This window comes from Pipra filicauda, unplaced genomic scaffold (assembly GCF_003945595.2).
Source record: "Pipra filicauda isolate LSUMZ 115617 unplaced genomic scaffold, ASM394559v2 scaffold541_size332799_pilon, whole genome shotgun sequence".
Classification (NCBI taxonomy): Eukaryota; Metazoa; Chordata; class Aves; order Passeriformes; family Pipridae; genus Pipra; species Pipra filicauda.
In genome coordinates, this window is record NW_024104689.1 from 223,099 (window position 1) to 244,767 (window position 21,669).

General features: G+C 45.5%; 1 protein-coding gene across 2 annotated transcripts in view; it reads left to right on the forward strand.

The window, feature by feature from the left end:
* The window catches only part of RASSF6 (Ras association domain family member 6), a 94,246-nt gene that overhangs the window by 6,081 nt on the left and 66,496 nt on the right, over positions 1–21,669 (forward strand). Inside the window, exons 1-5 of one of the 2 annotated variants that reach the window (XM_039387227.1) lie at positions 15,199–15,399; positions 15,899–16,251; positions 16,528–16,624; positions 16,752–17,593; positions 17,726–17,808. The exons of the other annotated variant lie outside the window; for it this stretch is intronic. Coding sequence (XP_039243161.1) covers positions 17,782–17,808 — 27 coding nt within the window. The 5' untranslated portion in view covers positions 15,199–15,399; positions 15,899–16,251; positions 16,528–16,624; positions 16,752–17,593; positions 17,726–17,781. Of the gene's footprint in view, positions 1–15,198; positions 15,400–15,898; positions 16,252–16,527; positions 16,625–16,751; positions 17,594–17,725; positions 17,809–21,669 lie in introns of those variants that run through there. 2 annotated transcript variants of the gene reach the window in all.

Below are 21,669 nucleotides of genomic sequence, written 5' to 3' on the forward strand. Positions count from 1 at the left end.
CTGCTCCTGCTCTCTTGGCTTTCCAGTCTGCTGAGAGAGAAGACTCACCTGCCTGCTAGGTTTGGAGAGGGTAAAGAGGAAAAGGAACGAGTGTGCCAAATGCCAGATGAAATTGTTCTGGAGCTACCTGTGCCGTCCCTTGGGACGTGATCTGTGGTCCTCTTGTGTAGGAAATGCCGGTTGATCAGCCCCTTTGTTCAGGTAGTGTCAGGTCAACTGCATCAGAAATTGGCTCTTTCACCGTCCTTGCACCTAAGCTGGGATTAGGTAGGGCCTTTTTTCTCCTTTGTTTAAAATGTGATTCATCATTTCCTACAAAAATTACCAGGTGAAGGTTTTCCCACATTCTTCAGTCAGTGCCTTTTAGGAATAGCTGCTCTAACGCTTATCTCTTCCCACTTGGTATGTAAAGCAGGCTTAAGTAAATAGATCTGCTCATTTGGTTTGGGGGTTAGTTGATTTGTTGCTCTTAAGTATTTGGCCTATTATCAAACCATTTTACAAAGGGTGTAACTGTGCAGCTTCCGTTAATGTGCTTCCAGCCCTATCAGACACACATCATTTACCCCCATGAGGCTGAGGCATTATCCAGCTACCAGCCGGCTTGCCATGGATTGCATCAGAGCGGGATGAAGGAGACGCAGCCAGATGTTATCGAGTGGGATGGGAAAGAATTTAAAGTCTTGGCTTGCTCAATGTGCGAAGCAGAGTTTGAAGCTGGTGTCCTATGGGGGAGTGAGAAATGGAGAGCAAGGAAGGTTCTTGTATTGCCTGTATCCAAATGCCTGGCTGTGCTCCAGCACTTCCCAGGAAGCCAAAACCTCCTATGCCAGTGCTTGCCCCCAGTAAAAGTGCAGTTTCCAACCAGATGGATTTGGTTTCTTTTCCTTTTTGTCTTTGCTCCACCTGAGAGAAAAGTGCTTTGGTGGGGAGAGGGGAGTATAGGTGCCCTTTGTGGAGCTACTGTATTACTGGGATAAACCTTGCTCTGGGAAGACAGAAGTGAGGGAATGGTTCAAGAAGGAAGGTGGATCCCACCCCGGACACTACAGAGCTGTTGCCCACTGGAAGGTGATGAAGGTGAGCAATGCCAAGGCCGGGCCTCTCTGGTCAAGTGTGGAGGGGTCTCCTGAATTGCTGTAAATCACAGGCCATGGTGTGTTGTAGGAGCTCCCCTCTGGAAGGTCAGAGTCATGTGCTGGGATTGCCAAAGCAGTTAAAATTGCTTATTAGTCCAGTGTGTTTCCTGAACCAAAACTACTCCCATGGCATAGTGGGGGGGTTTTGTGGGTTTTTTTTCCCCCCTCTTTTTCTGTAGTTGTAGCACTTACAAACTGTACAGTTAAGGCATAATTGTTTTCTATGTGGGACATATCAAGAAATATTCAAGTGGACTTTGAAGGTCAGTGAAACACTTTATACAAACCTGTTCAATAAATATATTGAAATTCAGAGGATTCATTTGTGGTAATTACTTGGAATAGGCAGTATCTCAAATGAGCCAACACCTGCAGGAATCTTTTATAATTTATTTTCTTAAATAAGAACACAAGCTGTCTGCTCTCAAGAAGTGTTATTTTATTTGAGAGAAGAAGTGTTACTTTTAATTACAGCAATCTTTAAGAGGCACAGATGAGCTCTTCTGTCAGTGTGATGCAGAAGCTGCTTCTCTCTCTGTTTCTTTAATCCTTTGTGTCTGTGAAGTGTTTCAAGAGTAATCAATTCAAACAATTGCTAAATAATAAATAATAACACACCACAGCTGCTCAAGCTTCCTCATGCTTTCCCTCTGTGCTTGTCTGTGCAAATGTTAACTTTGGCTTTGGAATTATCTTTTACACTAAGGTGTAATGTGGGTTCATCTTAAACTGCTGAACATCCTGGTCCAGGCAAGCGTAGCACATAAAAATTGTTGTTCCATATTGACCTTTTTCATGCTTAATATGTTGAAAATTAAAGCTTACTGGCAGAGTTGAGTGTGGGAAGCTTAGGCAGCATTTACCCACATTATTAATGGTTCTCAACAGTTCCTTATTTTGATAAGTATGAAAATCACCCACCATTTTTTTCACAGTTATTAACATGTTGGCAGGCCTAATGTCTCAAAGCTTAATTATATTCAGAATGTTTGTAGCCAGCTGTGTGTGTTTGTGATTCCATCACTCCCTGAGTTCTGCTGCTTTTCCTCCTCGTGCACGATCCCCCTGTGTTAAAGTGTGTGAGATCACCTGCACCAGTGGAGCTGAGCCACTGTCTCAGCAGGTACCCTGTGTGTTTTGAGGATATTTGGAGTCAGGTAATCTGAACATTTAAAAAAGGAGGGAAACCAACAGAGAAACACAAGATAATGGGGGCCATAACCATCCACTCTGTCCTCACTGGTGATCACATTCATCAAAAATGTTATCAGTGGGTTTCCTCCAAATACCTCCTTCCCTAAACACATCCTGAAACAGGCTGAAAGGATATGTGGCCCTCTCACTGTCTTGTGGATTCACTGTGAATTCAGCCAACTTACTACTGTCATTTTGCCTTCCTTTCAACAAAGAACAGGCATTTTTTGTTGCCAGGAACAATGGAGTTCATTTTACCACAGACTCCAAAGATGCCCAAGGCTGACCCCGCACGTGGCACTCAAAGAGCTGTAAGACAGAATTCCCTGGGATGGCAGCTTTAGTATCTTCTAGGGTGTAAGCCAAGTATGACTTCTTGGCTTTTCCTTCCTTGCAACACAAGCAATGAAAGTACCGGACAGGATTAAAGTGGGGATGTCATGAGAGAAAGATGCAAAGATTTTGTGATGGTTCCAACGAGTGTTCCCATTTTCTTGTGGTTCACCCCTCTCGGGTCACTGTTTTCTCAACTGATTTCAGCACTTTAACCAAAAGACCACAACTATCCAAAGCACACCCTCAAAAACTACTCAGCTCCACTGAATCTGAAAACTTAGTTGGATTGTCTTAATCCAGGTTTAGGGGGATGTTGATTTGGGGGCTTGGATTGGGTTTTTTATTTCCCTTATAGCCAGGAAATACTACAAAACATAGGATTGGTAGAGGTAAAAAAGGTAACATAATAATAAAACTAAGAGAGGGTAGCAGCAGGACACACCCCCTGACTGCACACACTAGTAGGGAGCAGTGACATCACATTTTACAAATCACAACTAATTCATTCCTAACCAAATCCCTGCAGGAAAAAGCCCTGCCCCTTCAGAGATTGCCCATGTTAAACGGTTCCCAGGCCAGGAAAAAAGTTCCCCTCAGCCTTGTCTCGGGGACACATCCTCCAAAGCCATTCTCCTGCAGTTAGGAGAAGCCCTCACTTGCTGAAAGGAGACATCTCCTCTTTAATTGGCATTTGGCTTTCCTGGGCCTGCTGCCAGGGAATGCACGCTCCCGCTCCAGCTGCCAAGCCAAATAAATACCTGCTGTGGAAAGGCACACAGCCAAAGCCTGCAACAAAGCAGCCCAATCACTTCCTGCACCTATTGAATTCACATCTGGGTAAAGGGAAGGCAATTAAGCCATGGGGCAAATGCTCTGTAAGCACCCCCTCAGGGCCTGCCTGAGCTGGGACAGCCTCCCCTGCTCCAGGAATCCCCAGACCCACTCTAAGGACACCGAGGGATCTCACAGGATCACAGAACCGGGGAGGATCTTCACGCAGCAGCTCCTGCTAAAGAACACAGGCAAGGGGGGGGACTTGAACGGTAACTTCAGGGAGGCAGATACAAACACTGTGGTGACTTCTGGCACAGCTCTACTGACACCACTGCTCACAAGAACTAAGCTCAACTTCACTCAGGATGATCCTCCAGGTCCCCTTCCAACCCACACCATCCTATGCTTCCATCTGTACAATGTGGGGCAAACTTATCTATAATGAGAGATATGGCAGCAGGCAGGGGAGAATTCAGCTTTCTAAATTCTGTAGGACGTGATGCTCTCTGTTCCCTGTCTTTTCCTTCCTTGCTGAAGGAATTGAGCCAAAGGCAGTGGAGGGAGACACAGGAAAGGTAGAATCCAAGGGAGTTCCTCTGCAGCTCAGGACAATGGCCTTGCCTCTTGAAATAGTCCCAGGGGGACCCATTTCCCTTGTTCCAGGCCTGTCTGCACAAGTACTGACTCACAGGACCAGGCTCTGTGCCCCCTGCTGCATCACAGCCTGTCCACCACCTCTGACTGCTGCTCCTCTGGACTCCTGCCTCTGGCAGGAGCTGGCTGCACAGTTTCACACACTGCTGCTCCATGTCTAAAAACAGCCTCACGCTCCAGACCCCAGCAGACTGCTTCTGGCATTTCCTCAGCAGTAACTCCTGTGGAATGAGCCTGACGGTTCCCATCTTGTGAACAGTCATGCAAGTACAAAGCCCAGCACTGCCACGTAAACTCGCCTTACTCATGTGTCCAAGAACAACACATAACCTGACTGTGCATGACAAGGCCTTACTCAACAGATCTGCTCTCCAGAGCATCCAGTCAGAGATCCATCTACCTGCAGTGGATTATCTGGCCATCATCCAAACTGTTCATTGCCTCCGTTTGCTACAGCTGGGAAAATCCTCCTTCCCGCAAAGAACATGGCACTTCCTTGGGGCAACCACACGGGTAACTCTCAGGGGAAGGCTCGTGGGGCTGTGGCCAGCAGGGAATGGGGATTCCATCCCCACCATCTCCAGGGATCCCAGGGAAGCTGTCCAGTTTTTCTGCTTAGGGGCTGACCCTAAGCTGATCTTGTAACTTCTTTTTAGGACCAAGCTAAAAGCCAACAGCTTCCAAGGATGTCATTACCAAACTGCAACTGGAAAGGGGTACAAATTAGTCATTAGACATTTGCGAATGACATGGGGCAGTTGCCACTTGCCTATGACATACGATCTTCCTGCAGGGCTGATCTCACAGGGACTAAGCCAGCAGCTGTATCAACCAGCTGAGCTGCACACAGCAAAGCTCAGGAACGGGAGTCTGTGTCCCAACAGCTTGCTCCCTACGTAAGCTCTCGCTAGGACTGCTTCACATGCTGCATCTTACCTGGTTTGGGTCCTGTCTAGTTTCATTTTCAGACTGTAAATCAAATCTAAGATATTCACAGAGATGGGGCAAGACACGTGGCATGTTTTTGTCACAGGATGCATGGAAACGGATGCTCTAAGAAGACAAGAGCTCAAGTCCCTGCTTTTGATGAGTTTGTAGATCAGCTGTTCAATGTCTAATCCCCTCCCCTCATATTTATTGCTCCCATCACAGAAATGGTTGTGCAAATGTTTGCAGACAGGTTTGAATGGGTCTGGACATTGACAGTGGGTTATCCTTCTGTTAGGAATAACAAGAGTGCTGTCTGGCACCTAACATTTCAGTGCCTGTTCAGCATTACATGGGGATAAAACCTGCTTGCAGCAGGAATGTTTTCCTTTATCTTTTTTCCCCACTCCTGCTGCCCAGCCTCTACTGCAGAGTGCCTTGGATCTTTCTGCACAAAGACCATGCAATGAAATCACAAAGCCTGTTCCTGAAGTCTCACTATATTCAATACTTATGAAAGTTTAATGATTTCCATGAAACTGTGGGGTTTTGTGCTATGATGGTTTTGGTTTCTGTGTTTGGTTGGGATTGGTTGGTTGGTTTGAACTGAGTTTACATTTGATTCTTTGGTATCTGTACACAAGACCTAAAGGAACAGTAAACGTTTTGAAGAGACTTAAGATATTTTGTGTCTATTTGTATGACATACTGTCATAACTCAAGTAATTTTCATTACTCTGCCTTGGGAAAAACAAATGTAAAAAGGTGGATTTGTCCTGACAATGTAATGAAATATACTTCAATTAAAGGATTTCCCTGTGTAAAAGTACACTGGGGTTTTTTTGAGAAATTCATGCTAAGATAAACCTGTGTACCTGCACCAGTGTGGCTGGTGGGATGCAGGGAAGGAGTAATCTCCAATGTGGAGAGAGATTAACCCCAGATGGATGTATTGAACCCCAGCACGCTCCTGCAATCGGCAGGAATTTGTATTCTGGTTTAACCTCCAGTGGGGGCTGTGTTTGAAGTTCAACAGTTTTGCTGGGAAGGAGCAACAATGTTTGCTGTGGTAGGAAACTGTAACAGTCTACAACAGTAAACTTGTTTCCAGACAGAAACTGTTCAGGTCCCAGCTGTAGCGAGGACCTCCGACACTTTTAAAAGCCAAGAATCCCCGTGCCTGGGCTCTTCCCCTGCCATTGGTAACTTCCATCCCTTGGGACACAGTACTTGTTTAGTGGCAGAGAAAGCAATTGCTCTTTGCACAGGAAATCCAACAGAACCTCACCTGAAGGCACAACCACGTCCTGGCCTTGTTGACAGGGCTGAGGCACACACTGTTCTCCTGTGACACCTGAGGAAAGCTGGCTCATCCTTGGAACATGGCACAGCCAAAGCAGGGTACATAGAAAACTACCTCCTTCACCAGCATTAGGGAATTCTGTACATAAGGGCCTTTGTCCCCAACCTTGGCATGTGCCAAAACACACCCATGGTTAGAGAGCAAGAAACATGTTATTCCCTTTCCCTCCCACCATTCCCTACCTGCCATTTCCAGGTGACCTGATCTTACTGCTCCCTCTCCATAGCCCTGAGAAAGCACTGTCTGCACTGGACACCACTCTACAGACTTCAGTGTGTCTGCACACCTAACAGCTTTCCTCCTGGGAATGGTGCCCATCCAAAATGAACACACTGCCCTCTTGGAACACACTGTCTCAGGAATAGCATGGATTCCAGGAAGCCCTATATCCAGCTGTGCTTGAGCAGAGCAGCAGATATTTGCAAAATCCGCTGTCCCCAGGGCAGACTTTTCACTTTCCCTGCCTGGGGCACACCAAAGACTGGGACTAAAAGATTGACAAAAACCAGTTTCCCTCAAAAGATGAAACATATAATTTCCCTGCTGGAATAGGGGCCTATTTTATATGTTATCTTTGAAAGCTGTGGGTCCCTGAAAACTTCTACGGTTCTTCCCTCCTGCTCTGGGTCATATTTTTTATTCTGATGCAAGTCAATCTACTAAAACAGCAAGGGAAATATCTTCTTGTGCAACTCTGGATTTTTGACTCCCACCCAGTTTTCAGCTTGGAAGGACATACACTGCCCAACAAAAAATGCTACTAAAACAGGACACATCAAAAGCCTCTCCGGTTTTTTAAGTCCCCAGGGGACTTAGGAATTGTTACCACCAGCTCTTTGAAATTCTCAAGATACGAAGCACCAAGAAAGTTCAGCTTGACTGTGCACTAAGAGCACCAGACAAACGAAGGCAGACAGTAGAATGTACTCAGTCACAGTAAGCCTGCTGTTGCAACCTAAAACCCCTTGTCATCCTTAGAGCTATTTCTTTTCTGGAACCAGAAAGAGGGTTTGTTTTCCACGTAAAGTTCCAGCTTGGAGTAAATAGCATGTTTTGGGCTAGATTGTAATGAACTTGATGAACTGAGAAATATCTATATTTATATTTAAGCATTTATAAAATATTTACAGGAATGGCTGGGAAATTGCTTTGTTCTCCAGAGCTGCAGATCATGGAAGCAGAAAGCTTTCATGCAGAAATTACAAATTACCCTCTGCAAGGGTACTCAAAGATGGTGACTGTCACCATCTGAATAACATGTCAGTTGTCTGCAAGGGCCTCTGTGGGAAGGCAGGAAAAGTTCTGGAAAAGTATATTCCACAGTCAGGATAAATGAAAACAAAGTCCCTATGCCAAGTGCAGAAACAGCTTTGCACAAAAAAGAAACAGCAGACAGGTGTTCGTGTGAAACAGTTGGCATCATAAATAAAGCTGCCCTGCTGTCTGCAGAGATTATCTGAGGGATAATCTTGTCCTTGCATGTCAGCAGAAACCTGACTTTTCACCTCGGCCCAGAAGTTCTTTTGGACTCTCCCCTGCTCACAGCTTCACTTCTGACACCCACACACGGAATCTGAAATCTCACTAAAGCTGCAGGCCCTGCTACCTGTGTTTGATACTTGCCTTCAAGGGACTGCTGCTATCTCCAAGATCTCTTTTTAGGAGGTCTTACCTATGTTCTTCTATTACATCTGTCATATTTGTGAACTTCCAATGAAGTGCTGAATTTGCAGGACCATAGAATTGTTATTGGATCTCAACGATCACCAAGTCCAGCTGTCAGTCTCCTGCTACTTTGTAAAACAACACTCTTTCTGTAATATTCAGACAATAAATCTGACACACCCTGGAGCAATTATTTTTATTTCAGTAAACTTGCCAGTCTTCTCTTCCAGGCTCTCCAGCAGTGATGCACCCAAATCCCTTAGACCCTGGGTACCACTTTACCAACCCTCATCACCACAAAAAGTGTCCCCCCAAAAGGACAGCACTCAGAGCAACCTTACACAAATCTCCCTCTGTCATGGCCCAACCCCAGCCCACCACGGTGTTTGTAGCTTTTCCCAGGGGATCTTCAGCCCTCCACACCTACTCACCTCTGCCAGAAATGCCGGCTTTCCACGGCTCGCTCGGAACCAAACGCCCCTTCAGGCCCCAGAATGAAATCCGGGCAGGAGCCATCTGTCCTTGCCTGACAGGAAAACACACAACAAGTCAGCCAGGGAAAGGCACAGGATTTCAACTCTCTGCTGGACAGAAGTTTTCTGCTGTAAAAAACCCCCAAACCAGATATGAAGAGCTGAGAACTGTGCAGCAGTGACCCGTTACTGCTGCTATGTCTCTAATTCCCCACAGAGAAGGATGGTGACACTGGAAGATACAGAGGGGAATACCAACTAGTGTGGGATTGCTGGGAACTTCATGTGGATTTGCTTTGTTTTAAACTCACAAAGACATCTCCTGTTGACTTCAGCAGCAGTGCTAATTGTATCAGCATACCCCAGTAACAGCAACAGAAGATGCTGGGTTTGTTTTCCTGATTTGTTATCAGAAAAATAATTTTAATTTGGGGGGGGGTTGTTGTTGTTTGTTTGTTTGTTTTTTGTAATAGAATAAGCTTTAAGGTAAAGTCCACACAAAGGAAGATCCCTTTAGCAGACAGAATTTGTCATGTCTGCTTACACTACATCTTAGAAGTCTTGGCAACCTTTTAATACTTTAAGATTATTTTAGAATAACTCAGAAGACATTAAATGCAATTAAGAAATGGCAATCAAGCTTAATTTCAGCCTTCCTGAGGCTGAAATTCATGGTCTCTGCTGTTGCACTCGTAGCAAGGAGCTTGAGCACAACCAGACACCTCATTTTCACTCGTGCAGAGTTCTGTGCTGAGTCACAGCCTTCTAACAGAGTCCCAGCTCAGCAAATCTTCCTGACTATCACAAACTCAACTGCTCTCAACTGCACTGGGAAATAACACAGTCTGAGCAGAATCTGCTTTAACTTACTGCACATTTTACATTCCTTGCCATTCAAACAGACTACCCGGGCTTTTGACTAACAAGGAAAAACAACGAGAAAGTCAAAATATTACATACTTAGCCAAATGTATTACAGAATTTGGAGACTCTTACTGGTTAGGAAGAGGTGTTACTACTTCAGTAGAAATAGCCATGACTGTCTACCAATCATTTGGCAGTAACAGAAACTGATATCTCAATTAGAAGCAAAACAAAGTAGTTTCCTTGTTTCTCCATGAAAACATGCCTTGAAAGGGTCCAATAATATTTGTTAAAGGCATTACCAATGTTTATCGCTGTCTTTGTTGATTCTTCTTACACCTCCATTCTAAAAGACCAGAACCTTTGCTCCACATTGGATCCCACACCAAATGCTACAATGTTCCTTTTTGCACACAAAAAGATACTTTCTATTGTTTCCACTGGAAGGTTCTTTCCACTGGAAGGAAAGGAAAACCTTAAATGATTTTAATCATGCCAGAGAAAGCTGAGGAAAACAAAAAATGTTCCATATTTAGGACAGAAATGCACTGCAGAAATACAATGCACTGACAGTGAACGACACAATCTACCTGACCTGCATCAGTGCTTTCCAGTGCTCCCTTGAGAAAACAGTTCAGAACCAGCCCATGCCAGACTAGAAATGCTAGGTACTAATCAAAGATCTTACCAGTAGTTACTAATCAAAAAATGCATCTATCCAGAAACTTTAGCACTCTCAGAGCACTGATTTACTGCTTGACACTCGTATAAAGGAATGCCAATATAACCAAGATTCAAAACTCTCATTAACACAGACTTGGTGAGTATTTGGTTCTTCAGTCCATGCCTCAAAACTGTGTATTGCAGCCAAGATTTTCCCAAGCATACAGTGGTTGCCTGAGGACTGCTAAGGTAGTTGCATGGCAATCATAGGAAAAGCATTTGGAAAAGATTGCCTGTGCTCTGATGTCTTTATCTCCCTTCAAGATCCTAAAGATGAATTTCAACCTTGAATCTCGGGCTCTTTCATTTCCTAGAGAACAACAGAGTGTGTGTTTTCTACTCCAGCTGACAACTACAGTGGACAGAAGAAACACCATCAAATGATTACTTGATTTTACTCACTGGAAAGTTACTCTGAGTTGGAGCTTTTCCCTCTGCAAACACCCTTGGCTCCTTCTTGGAGATCAAGAGCTTCACATGCAGACACACACAGACTGTAACCCCTGCCTTGAACTGGATAAATTATTCAATGTGACTACTCTTTGTAACAGTCAGAGTTTAGCAAGGGCTCCAGGTGAGTTAGAACCAAGAGGTCATTATAATGTACAAAGAAAAAGCTGAAAAATAAAATCACAGGCTCTTATGGAACAAAAAATTTCAACCAACCAACCGATCAAAAAAACACACACTCTGCTAAGATCAGTTTATCCAACTGGCTATCAGGAAAACAAAGTATTAGAAACACACTTAGCACAAAAAAAAAAAGCACAAACACCTTGCTTCATTCCATTTTACACCCAAACACCAGTTTCTGTACTGTTTCACTTACAGAAAAAATAATGTAGGCAACAGATCGGTTTCATTCTTTTCCTGTGTGGCCTGTTCTGCATGTGCTCATTCTCAGAGATGCCTCTCTCTCTTCTTCATTATTTATGTTTCAGCTCTACATGCCCTGAGCACAAGACACTCCTTCCCAGGTACTCATTATCCCAGACAAATAATTAATGCCCACCCGTGCAGCAATGCCTTCCCCATTTCACTAGACAAGGATTTTACAACAGTTTGGTGCCAAAAGTGTGCTCAATCCATAGGAATGACTATCCTGTAACTGTGCCACTTGCACTATAAATGCATTGTCTAATGACAACTTCTCCCAGCCTCTAAGCAAACCACCCTCAGTGCACACTCTTCCTCAAAACCTGGCCTCAGCCTCATTAAGCTCTCAAGGGCTCTCCTCACTGAAACCTCACCCTTCTCACCTCAGCACCTTCAGTCTTCTCAGTCATCCAAGGATCAAAGGCAAAGCAAGTGAACACATCAACAGGGCTAAAAAGGCACAAATCTAGAAGGAAAAAACACCCTGAAACACACAAAACTAGGAGAAAACACATGCAATGCATCCTGCCCAGGAGATGCTGGGATAAGGCTCTTCAACACCTGCATCTCTCCAAGGACAACAGGGAGTTGTACAAACCTCAGAAAAAGGCAATTTTAGAAGGCAAAGACTTGTCTGGAAACAAAAATGTTTCAAGACAAAACTGGTCTGACAAATTAACACTCTGGGACAGCCTAGACAGAAAAGAGGAAAATTATTTCACATTACTTCACATAGGCAGAAAAAACAAGGACAATTATATCTTAGCAAAAAGTTCCCTCCTTAGTAATGTCCCAAACTGCTTTCAGGATTGCACTTCCAGCTTTATTTCTGCACAACACCCAAGGAAGGGTTGACTGGCTCAAAACAACCAGCTGGGAAGTGTGTTTGGGGGAACAGGTTGAGCTCTGTACAGGTGGGACGGCCACTGCTCTGCCCTGCCCTCCGTGAGCCTCAGTCAGCCTCTGGTCCGGTCCAGAATGGCAGAGACTGACCCAGGGGCTGAACCAAAATGGCGGGGAGTGACCCAGGGGCTGCCCCAAAATGGCGGGGAGTGACCCAGGGGCTGCCCCAAAATGGCGGAGACTGATCCAGGGGCTGACCCAAAATGGCGGGGACTGACCCAGGGGCTGCCCCAAAATGGCGGGGACTGACCCAGGGGCTGCCCCAAAATGGCGGGGACTGACCCAGGGGCTGCCCCAAAATGGCGGGGACTGACCCAGGGCCTGACCCAAAATGGCGGGGACTGACCCAGGGCCTCGAGAGCCACACAACACCAGGGACTGACTCCTTGGGCCCCACAGGGAACACGGAAGCACAGCTGTGCCTGGGGGAGGCCCCAGCTGAGGGGAGCAGACAAAAGGACGGTGACACGCTGCTCTCAAGGGGCTGCTCTGCTCCATTTCCATCTCAGAAGGATTATTTTTTGCATCTTTTACATAACCACACGTCACCCATTCCGGGCCAGATCCCAACATAACCCTGCAGCTGTGAGGCCATATATCCCACTGTCCCACTCAGAGAGCATAAGGGATGGTTCAAAAGGTCAAATAAAGGCACAGGAGAGTTAATAAGGAAATTCAGACACTGCCAGTAACAACAGTTGAGGGACATAAACACCATGTTTGCATTTAGTTGGTATTTTGTGGGTTTGCATTAAAAGGAGATAACTAATTAAAAGATATCATGCATATTATAAAACTAGAACATTGTAATCTCTTGTTAAAAGATTTTCAATTAAAAAAAACCGTAAAGTTAACCCACACTGTTATCATTTACAATTTAATTCTCCATTTTCTGATGAGAGGGAGTTTCCTTCTGATTCCTAATGAGAAAGGGTTGTGGAAATTGAGATATTCAGTACATTGATGAAAGAGTCTCCTAGAAGTGAAACTTCCCTCAGAGACTGAAAGTAACCGTAACCTTGATTTTATGCCAACCTGGGGAATAAAAAAAAACAAAGATAGAAACGTGGAGCAAATTATGAAATGGTTTTTGCAAAAGAGAACTTGCTAACCTTAGGCAAGTCAGGTGTTCATGCAAAACAAACCTGGCAGTTTTTCCTTGTGCCTGGGATGGGGCAGAACCCTGCTCTGACAGAAACCTCCTCTTCATATGTCCATGCAATTTCTTTTCTTTAACTTCAGCAGAGAAAATGAGAAAGAAAACGGTACAAAATGAAACTGAGACAAAAAGGAAATCCCTCCTGCTTTTCCTTTTTTTTTTAAATAACAATATCTTGTGCTTACTAAAGTATCACTTATATGACCCACCCTTCCAACATACTTAGCCAGCCACATTGAACATCTGTGACCTTCTGTATTTGGGAATAGAATATGAAATCATTCTTATGGAGCATTCCAACAGGATTTTACATGTCCCATACATACTACATGAAAACCTCTGGAAAATCACTATTGCAGGAACACCTTCCTTTTGCAGAACTGGACAAAACAGTTACTAGCAGTGTTGGAAAGGATATAGCTTTTCTAATTTTCAGTGGTTGCAATTAAACCTTTTAATTACTTGTTTTAATTAACCATAAGCTGTATTAAGCCTCAAATTACTCTAAGGCAGCTACTTTTTCAAGAATGATTCTTATAAGTTTCTAAGTTCTACTTAGCAAAAGTAAGAACTTTTGCTAAACTGACCTTGATATGCTTCAATGAGCAAAGCCTGGGAAAAATATATTGTTGAACTTGGACATCTGGAAGGACATTTTAAAAAAAAAAATACAAATAATAATAAGAAAAAAGGCTTAGTATTTGAGCTTGAACAAACCCACGAGAGGGCAAAAGACAGTAAAAAGACTACAGATATGGACTAATTGTTATAGAAAAGGAGAAATTAGTAGGCAAAAGAAGGTAGAATAGGAACTCAGAAAAGAGAATTATGTAATTTAGAACCAATGATCATTAATCTGTTTTCTAAAAGGTCAAAACAGGTGAAAAAAATTATTATTTTGCCTGCGTGGGGACTGGGATTCTTTCAGTCTTTCACACACACCTTGGGCCAGAAACAAAGTAATGCCTTCCTTTCTAACACTACCAAGATGGTAGGAGAGAGTTTTATTTATTCCAACACTTTCAAAGTATTTGGCAACAGAGGCAGAAAACAGAAGCGGGCACCGGTCCAGAAATACAGCTGTTTGAGGCAAAACTGGCAGAATATCCAGGGGGTCAGAGGCTTATTTCAGTAACTGTTTAGCTGCCTCACCTTTTCACGTGTGAAAACACAGAGCAAAGACAACGCTTTTAGTACAGGCGCTTGAAATCTGCTGGGGCGACCCCGAGGGGAGCCGAGCCCGCTGCCCCCTCAGGCCTTTCGCGCCCTTTTCGCCCACCGAGCGCGGCGCGCGCCACCCGCCACCGCGTGAGGGGATCGAGGAGCAGGAGGAGGAGGAGGAGAAGGAGGAGGAAGAAAAGGAAGGAGCGCGGAGGAAAACTCCCCGATCACCGCCGCGTATCTGTCGGCGCTGCGAGGGGAACTGCTGGCGCTGCGAGTGAGGGATCGCCACCGGCTCAGCGGCGCCCAGCCCCGGCGAAGCAGCGCGGAGGAGGAGGCGAAGGAGAAGGTTGTGGTGGCCGCCGCCACCACGTCGGTCAGTCCTCAGAGAGAGAAGCGTCGCCGTAACCAAGCGAAGAGGCAAGAGCCGGGGCAGGTAGCGGGACCGGAGTCGCGGCGGAACGGGCGGAGCCGAAGGACGGGCGGAGCCGAAGGACGGGCGGAGCCGAAGGAGGGGCGGAGCCGAAGGACGGGCGGAGCCGAAGGAGGGGCGGAGCCGAAGGACCGCCGGAGCCCAGGGACCGCCGGAGTCGCCGGTCGCCGGGAGAAGGACGTTGCGCCTGAAGGTAGAGCTGGAGCCTCGCAAATGGTCGGACTTCGTTTGCAGTCTTTGGTTCCCGTGAACTTCTGTTCCCGTCCCTCAGCACCACCCGTCACTCAGCTCCGCCCGCCCCCGTCGGTCCCACTGTGCCCCGGCTCCTCCCTCGTCGCTTGGTTACGGCGTCGCTTCCGTCCCTGGGGACCGACCGACATGGCGGCGGCCACCACAGCCTTCTCCTTTTCTTTCGCCTCCTCCTCCTCCTCGGCCTTGCTGCGCCCGGGCTTGGCGCCGCTGAGGCGTTGGCGAGCCCTCACCGGCCCGGCGCCGCGGGCCGCCTGCAGCGCCAGCAGCTCCCCCTGCAGTGCCGACAGGTACGCGGCGCCCATCGGGGCGTTTTTTCTCCTTCCTTCCTCCTCCTCCTCCTCGGTCCCCTCACGCCGCGGCGGGCAGCGCGCGCCGCGCTGGGCGGACGGAAAGGGCGGAAAGGCCTGAGGGGGCAGCGGGCTCGGCTCCCCTCAGGGCCGGCCTCGGCGGTGGATGGCCTCGGATCCGCGATGAGTTCCGCTGTTCTTCCCGGGAAAACGGAGGTCTGTGCGAGCGGGATGGGGGGCGGCGAGCGGGCCCGGCCCTGGCCTCGGGGGTTTAAATCGCGGCGGGGATTTAGGCGGTGTGCCTGGAAGGAGCCCTTGCGGTGTGATTTTCCTGTCCCCTCCCCGAGGGGAAGCTGGTATTACGCGTTTGTTTGCTCCTGGTACCTTCAAGAGCCTCTCAGTGGTTTTCATGTATATGAATGGGGTGGTGGCAAGCAGGCCACGGTTTGGTGCAGTGAGGACCGTTGTCCTGACATTAATCAGCGCGCTGGTTTAATGTATTGTGCTGTCTGCACAGGGATTCTTGTGCTGGCGGTGTAGCACAGCAGCTCCGAGCACTTGCCTGGGTGTGGGTGGGAGGGTTTCACTCCTTTCTTGCTTGTCAGCCTTTGCGTTTCTACTGGAGTTGTCTTAAATGCTGCCTGAAAGTTGGCTCAGTCCAGCAGAACCCAAGCGCCTGTGCTGAAAGCATTGTCTTTGCTCTGTGTTTTCAAAGGTGAAAAGATGAGGAAGCTGAACAGTCATTGAAATAAGTCTCTGCTGTTCTGTATATGGAGAACTGATTCTGCCAGTTTTGACCCAAGCAGGTGTCTTCCCAGACCACTGCATATCTTGCTTGTGTTCTGTGCTGCTGGTAACTGTTTTTTCCAGTTGTGCAAAAGGGAGATGTTCCTGCCCTAATGATTTTCCAGAGGTGTTTGTGTGGTATGTATGGGACGTGGAGAATCCTGTTGTGATGCTCCATATGATCTTGGGCTTTTAGTGTATGGGTTGATCTGGAACAGCAGCTGAGATCTTTGTTTCTGTCGTGCCCTGCAAGTGACTGGATTCATTCACAAGAAGAATTCAGTAAGTGAACTTTCTGTTGTAAAGTCACATTTTACTGAGTTCAGAATAGGAGGCTCCATGCTCTAGGAGACCACTGGGACGGGGTGGCATAGTAGCACGTATGAAATCTGTCATTTAACCTGGTCATTACATCTGTCATAAATGTCAGTAAATCTGTCACTGACCAACACCTGGTCAAGGTTTTCATGTGGCTAATGTTTAAAATAAGAATAGTAAGAATTCACTTCGTAATTTCAGTGTTTTGAATAGCTCTTGCAATGTAACCTTTCTGTACAGCTGAAGCTTTCCTTGTTCAAGTAGTTCTTGTGTAATAATTCCATCGAAGGACATCGACTATCTGGATTCTAAACCTGAGAAGCACCAACATATTTTGGTATTTAGTACTTAATATTTTTATATTTGGCATCTGTGAAAAATGCTATTTCCCCTCTCCCTTCCCAGTAGATATGAAATAGGAAAAACAGAGCTACTGTTTGCATTGATATCTTTTCTAACTTCAGAGTATCCATGTAGCTGGTGGAATGCAGGAGAGGTCTGTTCTTGTGAAGTAGGGCCATTCTATAAGTTCTTGCTAAGGTACAATTGTCCTTGTTTTCTTCTGCCTGTTTGAACGAATGTGAAATAATTTTTTGTCTTATATGGACTTCTGTATCGCTGCAAAAAATAATCCTGAGATGGAAATGGAGCAGAGCAGCCCCTTGACACCCCCATCACCCCTGCTCCCCTTGGCTGGGGCCTCCCCCAGGCACAGCTGTGCTTCCGTGTTCCCTGTGGGGCCCAAGGAGTCAGTCCCTGGTGTTGTGGGGCTCTCGAGGCCCTGGGTCAGTCCCCGCCATTTTGGGTCAGCCCCTGGGTCAGTCCCCGCCATTTTGGGGCAGCCCCTGGGTCAGTCCCCGCCATTTTGGGTCAGGCCCTGGGTCAGTCCCCGCCATTTTGGGTCAGCCCCTGGGTCAGTCTCTGCCATTCTGGACCGGACCAGAGGCTGACTGAGGCTCACGGAGGGCAGGGCAGAGCAGTGGCCGTCCCACCTGTACAGAGCTCAACCTGTTCCCCCAAACACACTTCCCAGCTGGTTGTTTTGAGCCAGTCAACCCTTCCTTGGTGTCGTGCAGAAATAAAGCTGGAAGTGCAATCCTGAAAGCAGTTTGGGACATTACTAAGGAGGGAACTTTTTGCTAAGGTATAATTGTCCTTGTTTTTTCTGCCTATGTGGATTAATGTGAAATAATTTTCCTCTTCTCTATCTGGGCTGTCCCAGAGTCTTAATTTGTCAGACCAGTTTTGTCTTGAAACATTTTGTTTCCAGCCAAGTCTTTTCCTTCTAAAATTGCCTTTTTCTGAGGTTTGTACAACTCCCTGTTGTCCTTGGAGAGATGCAGGTGTTGAAGAGCCTTATCCCAGCATCTCCTGGGCAGGATGCATTGCATGTGTTTTCTCCTAGTTTTGTGTGTTTCAGGGTGTTTTTTTCTTCTAGATTTGTGCCTTTTTAGCCCTGTTGATGTGTTCACTTGCTTTGCCTTTGATCCTTGGATGACTGAGAAGACTGAAGGTGCTGAGGTGAGAAGGGTGAGGTTTCAGTGAGGAGAGCCCTTGAGAGCTCAATGAGGCTGAGGCCAGGTTTTGAGGAAGAGTGTGCACTGAGGGTGGTTTGCTTAGAGGCTGGAAGAAGTTGTCATTAGACAATGCATTTATAGTGCAAGTGGCACAGTTACAGGATAGTCATTCCTATGGATTGAGCAGACTTTTGGCACCAACTGTTGTAAAATCCTTGTCTAGTGAAATGGGGAAGGCATTGCTGCATGGGTGGGCATTAATTGTTTGTCTGGGATAATGAGTACCTGGGAAGGAGTGTCTTGTGCTCAGGGCATGTAGAGCTGAAACATAAATAATGAAGAAGAGAGAGAGATATCTCTGAGAATGAGCACATGCAGAACAGGCCACACAGGAAAAGAATGAAACCGATCTGTTGCCTACATTATTTTTTCTGTAAGTGAAACAGTACAGAAACTGGTGTTTGGGTGTAAAATGGAATGAAGCAAGGTGTTTGTAGCTTTTTTTTTTTTTGTGCTAAGTGTGTTTCTAATACTTTGTTTTCCTGATAACCAGTTGGATAAACTGTTCTTAGGGGAGTGAGTGTGCTTTTTGGCTTTTTGCTTGTATGATTGGCTTGTTTTTGTTTGTTCAGTTTTGGTGGTTTTTTAACCAGGCACTGGGATTTATTTTTTTTTTTTTAGTTATCATGGCACCTTTTCATTATAACTCCTCTGGACTCTTTGCTACACCATCAGTTACAAACAGTAGTCTTTTGTAATTAACATTTTCAGTTCAAGGCAGGGGTTACAGTGTTGATGTGTCTACATGTTAAATTCTCCGTCTCAGAGAGGGAAGCCTACGGAGACTGAATTTGTAATAAGTAAGATCAAGTTATCCTTTAATGGTGTTTTGTTAAGAGCTGATGAACCAAAACCCTTCCTTTTTCCCCACTTTTGTGGCTGGTGAACTCCTTTTCCATGTGCAATGATGGCATATTAATGCTCTTCAAATTAGAGTGGGGAAACACTTCTTTTCCTGTGGATTTGTAGTGTGTTTTTCAAATGAAATACTAGCAAATGAATCAAAACATTTTGCAGTGGTTAGCATGGTAGATCCCACACTTGAAAGTGTCTTCCTGGTGAAATGTCAGACCTAAATATTGTGTTTCTTTTTGTCTTTGTAGTGATGAAGCAACAGTTATCTCCGGGACAAAGCTTGCCAACCAAGTGTTGCAAGAAGTTCAAAGGGATGTAGAATCGTGGATATCCGTTGGGAACAAGAGACCTCATCTCACTGTCGTATTGGTAGGAGACAATCCAGCCAGTCATATCTATGTCAGGAACAAGATAAAAGCAGCTGCAGCTGTGGGTATGTCATAAAAGTGATCCTTTGGTAAGCACAAGATACTGTTACTTAAAAATAAAAAAATAAAGCAGGAGGAATCCCCTGTTTTGTCTTAATTCAGTCTTGCACCATTTTCTTCCTCATCTCCTCTGCTGAACCGAAAGAAAAGAAATTGCATGGACATAGGAAGAAAGTAGTTGTAATGTCACTTGAGTGGGAGCCCTAAGTTTCCTTCTGTATTGAAATGTTGTTAGGAAAGAGTTTTTCAGCCTCAGACACGTCTTTGGACTAAATGACCAAGCTGCCCATAGATTCGTTTCCCAATGCTAACGTGTCTCCTGTTTTTTGTTTTTACCAGGCATTTCTAGTGAGATCATTGTGAGGCCTAAAGACATTTCTGAGGAAGAGCTCTTAGATCTGACAGTGCAACTCAACAAGGACTCGAGAGTCAGTGGTTTGTTAGTTCAGCTTCCTCTGCCAGGTGGGTGACACCTTTTGTCCCATTTCTCCTCTACAGTCTGTGTGAGAGGAAAGAGTGTGAGGCTTTTGGGCTGCCTGGGGACATGAGAAGCTGTTGAGAGGACATGCATAGTGAAGGATTGGGTGAGATGGTAATTTTTTTGTTCCACCTGCTGTTCATTATAAACGAAAAACCAAATTGTGAGAATCATTTCCTATGTCAAATTCGCCTTTTTTTTTGATCAGTCAGGGTGGTGTTTCAAGGCATTTCCCTCCACTCCTAATTTATCCAGTTGAATGATCTTTATTTTTCAGCCTGTTGCAGTGTTTTGCCTTAGCTCCATGCTTTCATCCCTTAGATGATGCTGAGTTCTGCTATGCAGGAGATGATGCCACAGCCTTTCTCACAGCGATTGGAGGTTTTGCCTTCAGTATTTATTCCTGTTTTCTGTGCTGTTTCCCTAGTGGTCCAAGTGAGGTTTGTGCAGAAGTCCTAAAAGCCTTGACTGAAATCTTGGTTTTTTAATTTGCCTTCTCCTGGTTTGTAGTATAATCTCACTGCAATATCACTTGGGAGTAGCTGGCCAAGTGGTAATTTTACAGTTGTAAAAAAGTTGTAAAAAAAGCCCTGAACTAAACTAAACCCATTTTCCATCTGGGAAAGAGCAAAAGTGGGGCAGGTGCTGAGAGTCGTAGAGGAAGAAGTGCTTTGCTTGTCTTTGCAGTCAAGAGCAGCGCTCCTGGTGAGGGGGGTTTGCTCTTGGTCTGCCAGGAGAGCTGCCTGAACCCGGCCACGTGCTGCAATAAATTTGCCACCAGGTGGAAGTACAACACAGGTAAGGAGGCAGCTCTTGGAGCCCAAGTAAGGATCTGCTGGAATGTGGTGATTTTCCTTTGAACAAACATCTCTGCCACTAAGAGCGGGTCAGAGTGAACAGGTAATGTCACAGACGTTCATTCCAGCAGTGAGAGCTGCTGCAAAAGATGGAGTGCTGAGAGCCCAGAGTTGCAAAACTTTGTGTCTGGAGGCTGTAGCAAAAGGTGGCTGATCCACTGGGCTGAAACATAAATAATGAAGAAGAGAAAGAGAGATCTCTGAGAATGAGCACATGCAGAACAGGCCACACAGGAAAAGAATGAAACCAACCTGTTGCCTACATTATTTTTTCTGTAAGTGAAACAGTACAGAAACTGGTGTTTGGGTGTAAAATGGAATGAAGCAAGGTGTTTGCGCTTTCTTTTTTTGTGCTAAGTGTGTTTCTAATACTTTGTTTTCCTGATAACCAGTTGGACAAATTGTTCTTAGCAGAGTGTGTGTGTTTTTTGACCAGTTGGTTGGTTGAATTTTTTTGTTCCATAAGGCCCTGTGATTTTATTTTTCAGCTTTTTCTTTGTACATTATAATGACCTCTTGGTTCTAACTCACCTGGAGCCCTTGCTAAACTCTGACTGTTACAAAGAGTAGTCACGTTGAATAATTTATCCAGTTCAAGGCAGGGGTTACAGTCTGTGTGTGTCTGCATGTGAAGCTCTTGATCTCCAAGAAGGAGCCAAGGGTGTTTGCAGAGGGAAAAGCTCCAACTCAGAGTAACTTTCCAGTAAGATCAAGTAATCATTTGATGGTGTTTCTTCTGTCCACTGTAGTTGTCAGCTGGAGTAGAAAACACACACTCTGTTGTTCTCTAGGAAATGAAAGAGCCCGAGATTCAAGGTTGAAATTCATCTTTAGGATCTTGAAGGGAGATAAAGACATCAGAGCACAGGCAATCTTTTCCAAATGCTTTTCCTATGATTGCCATGCAACTACCTTAGCAGTCCTCAGGCAACCACTGTATGCTTGGGAAAATCTTGGCTGCAATACACAGTTTTGAGGCATGGACTGAAGAACTAAATACTCACCAAGTCTGTGTTAATGAGAGTTTTGAATCTTGGTTATATTGGCATTCCTTTATACGAGTGTCAAGCAGTAAATCAGTGCTCTGAGAGTGCTGAAGTTTCTGGATAGATGCATTTTTTGATTAGTAACTACTGGTAAGATCTTTGATTAGTACCTAGCATTTCTAGTCTGGCATGGGCTGGTTC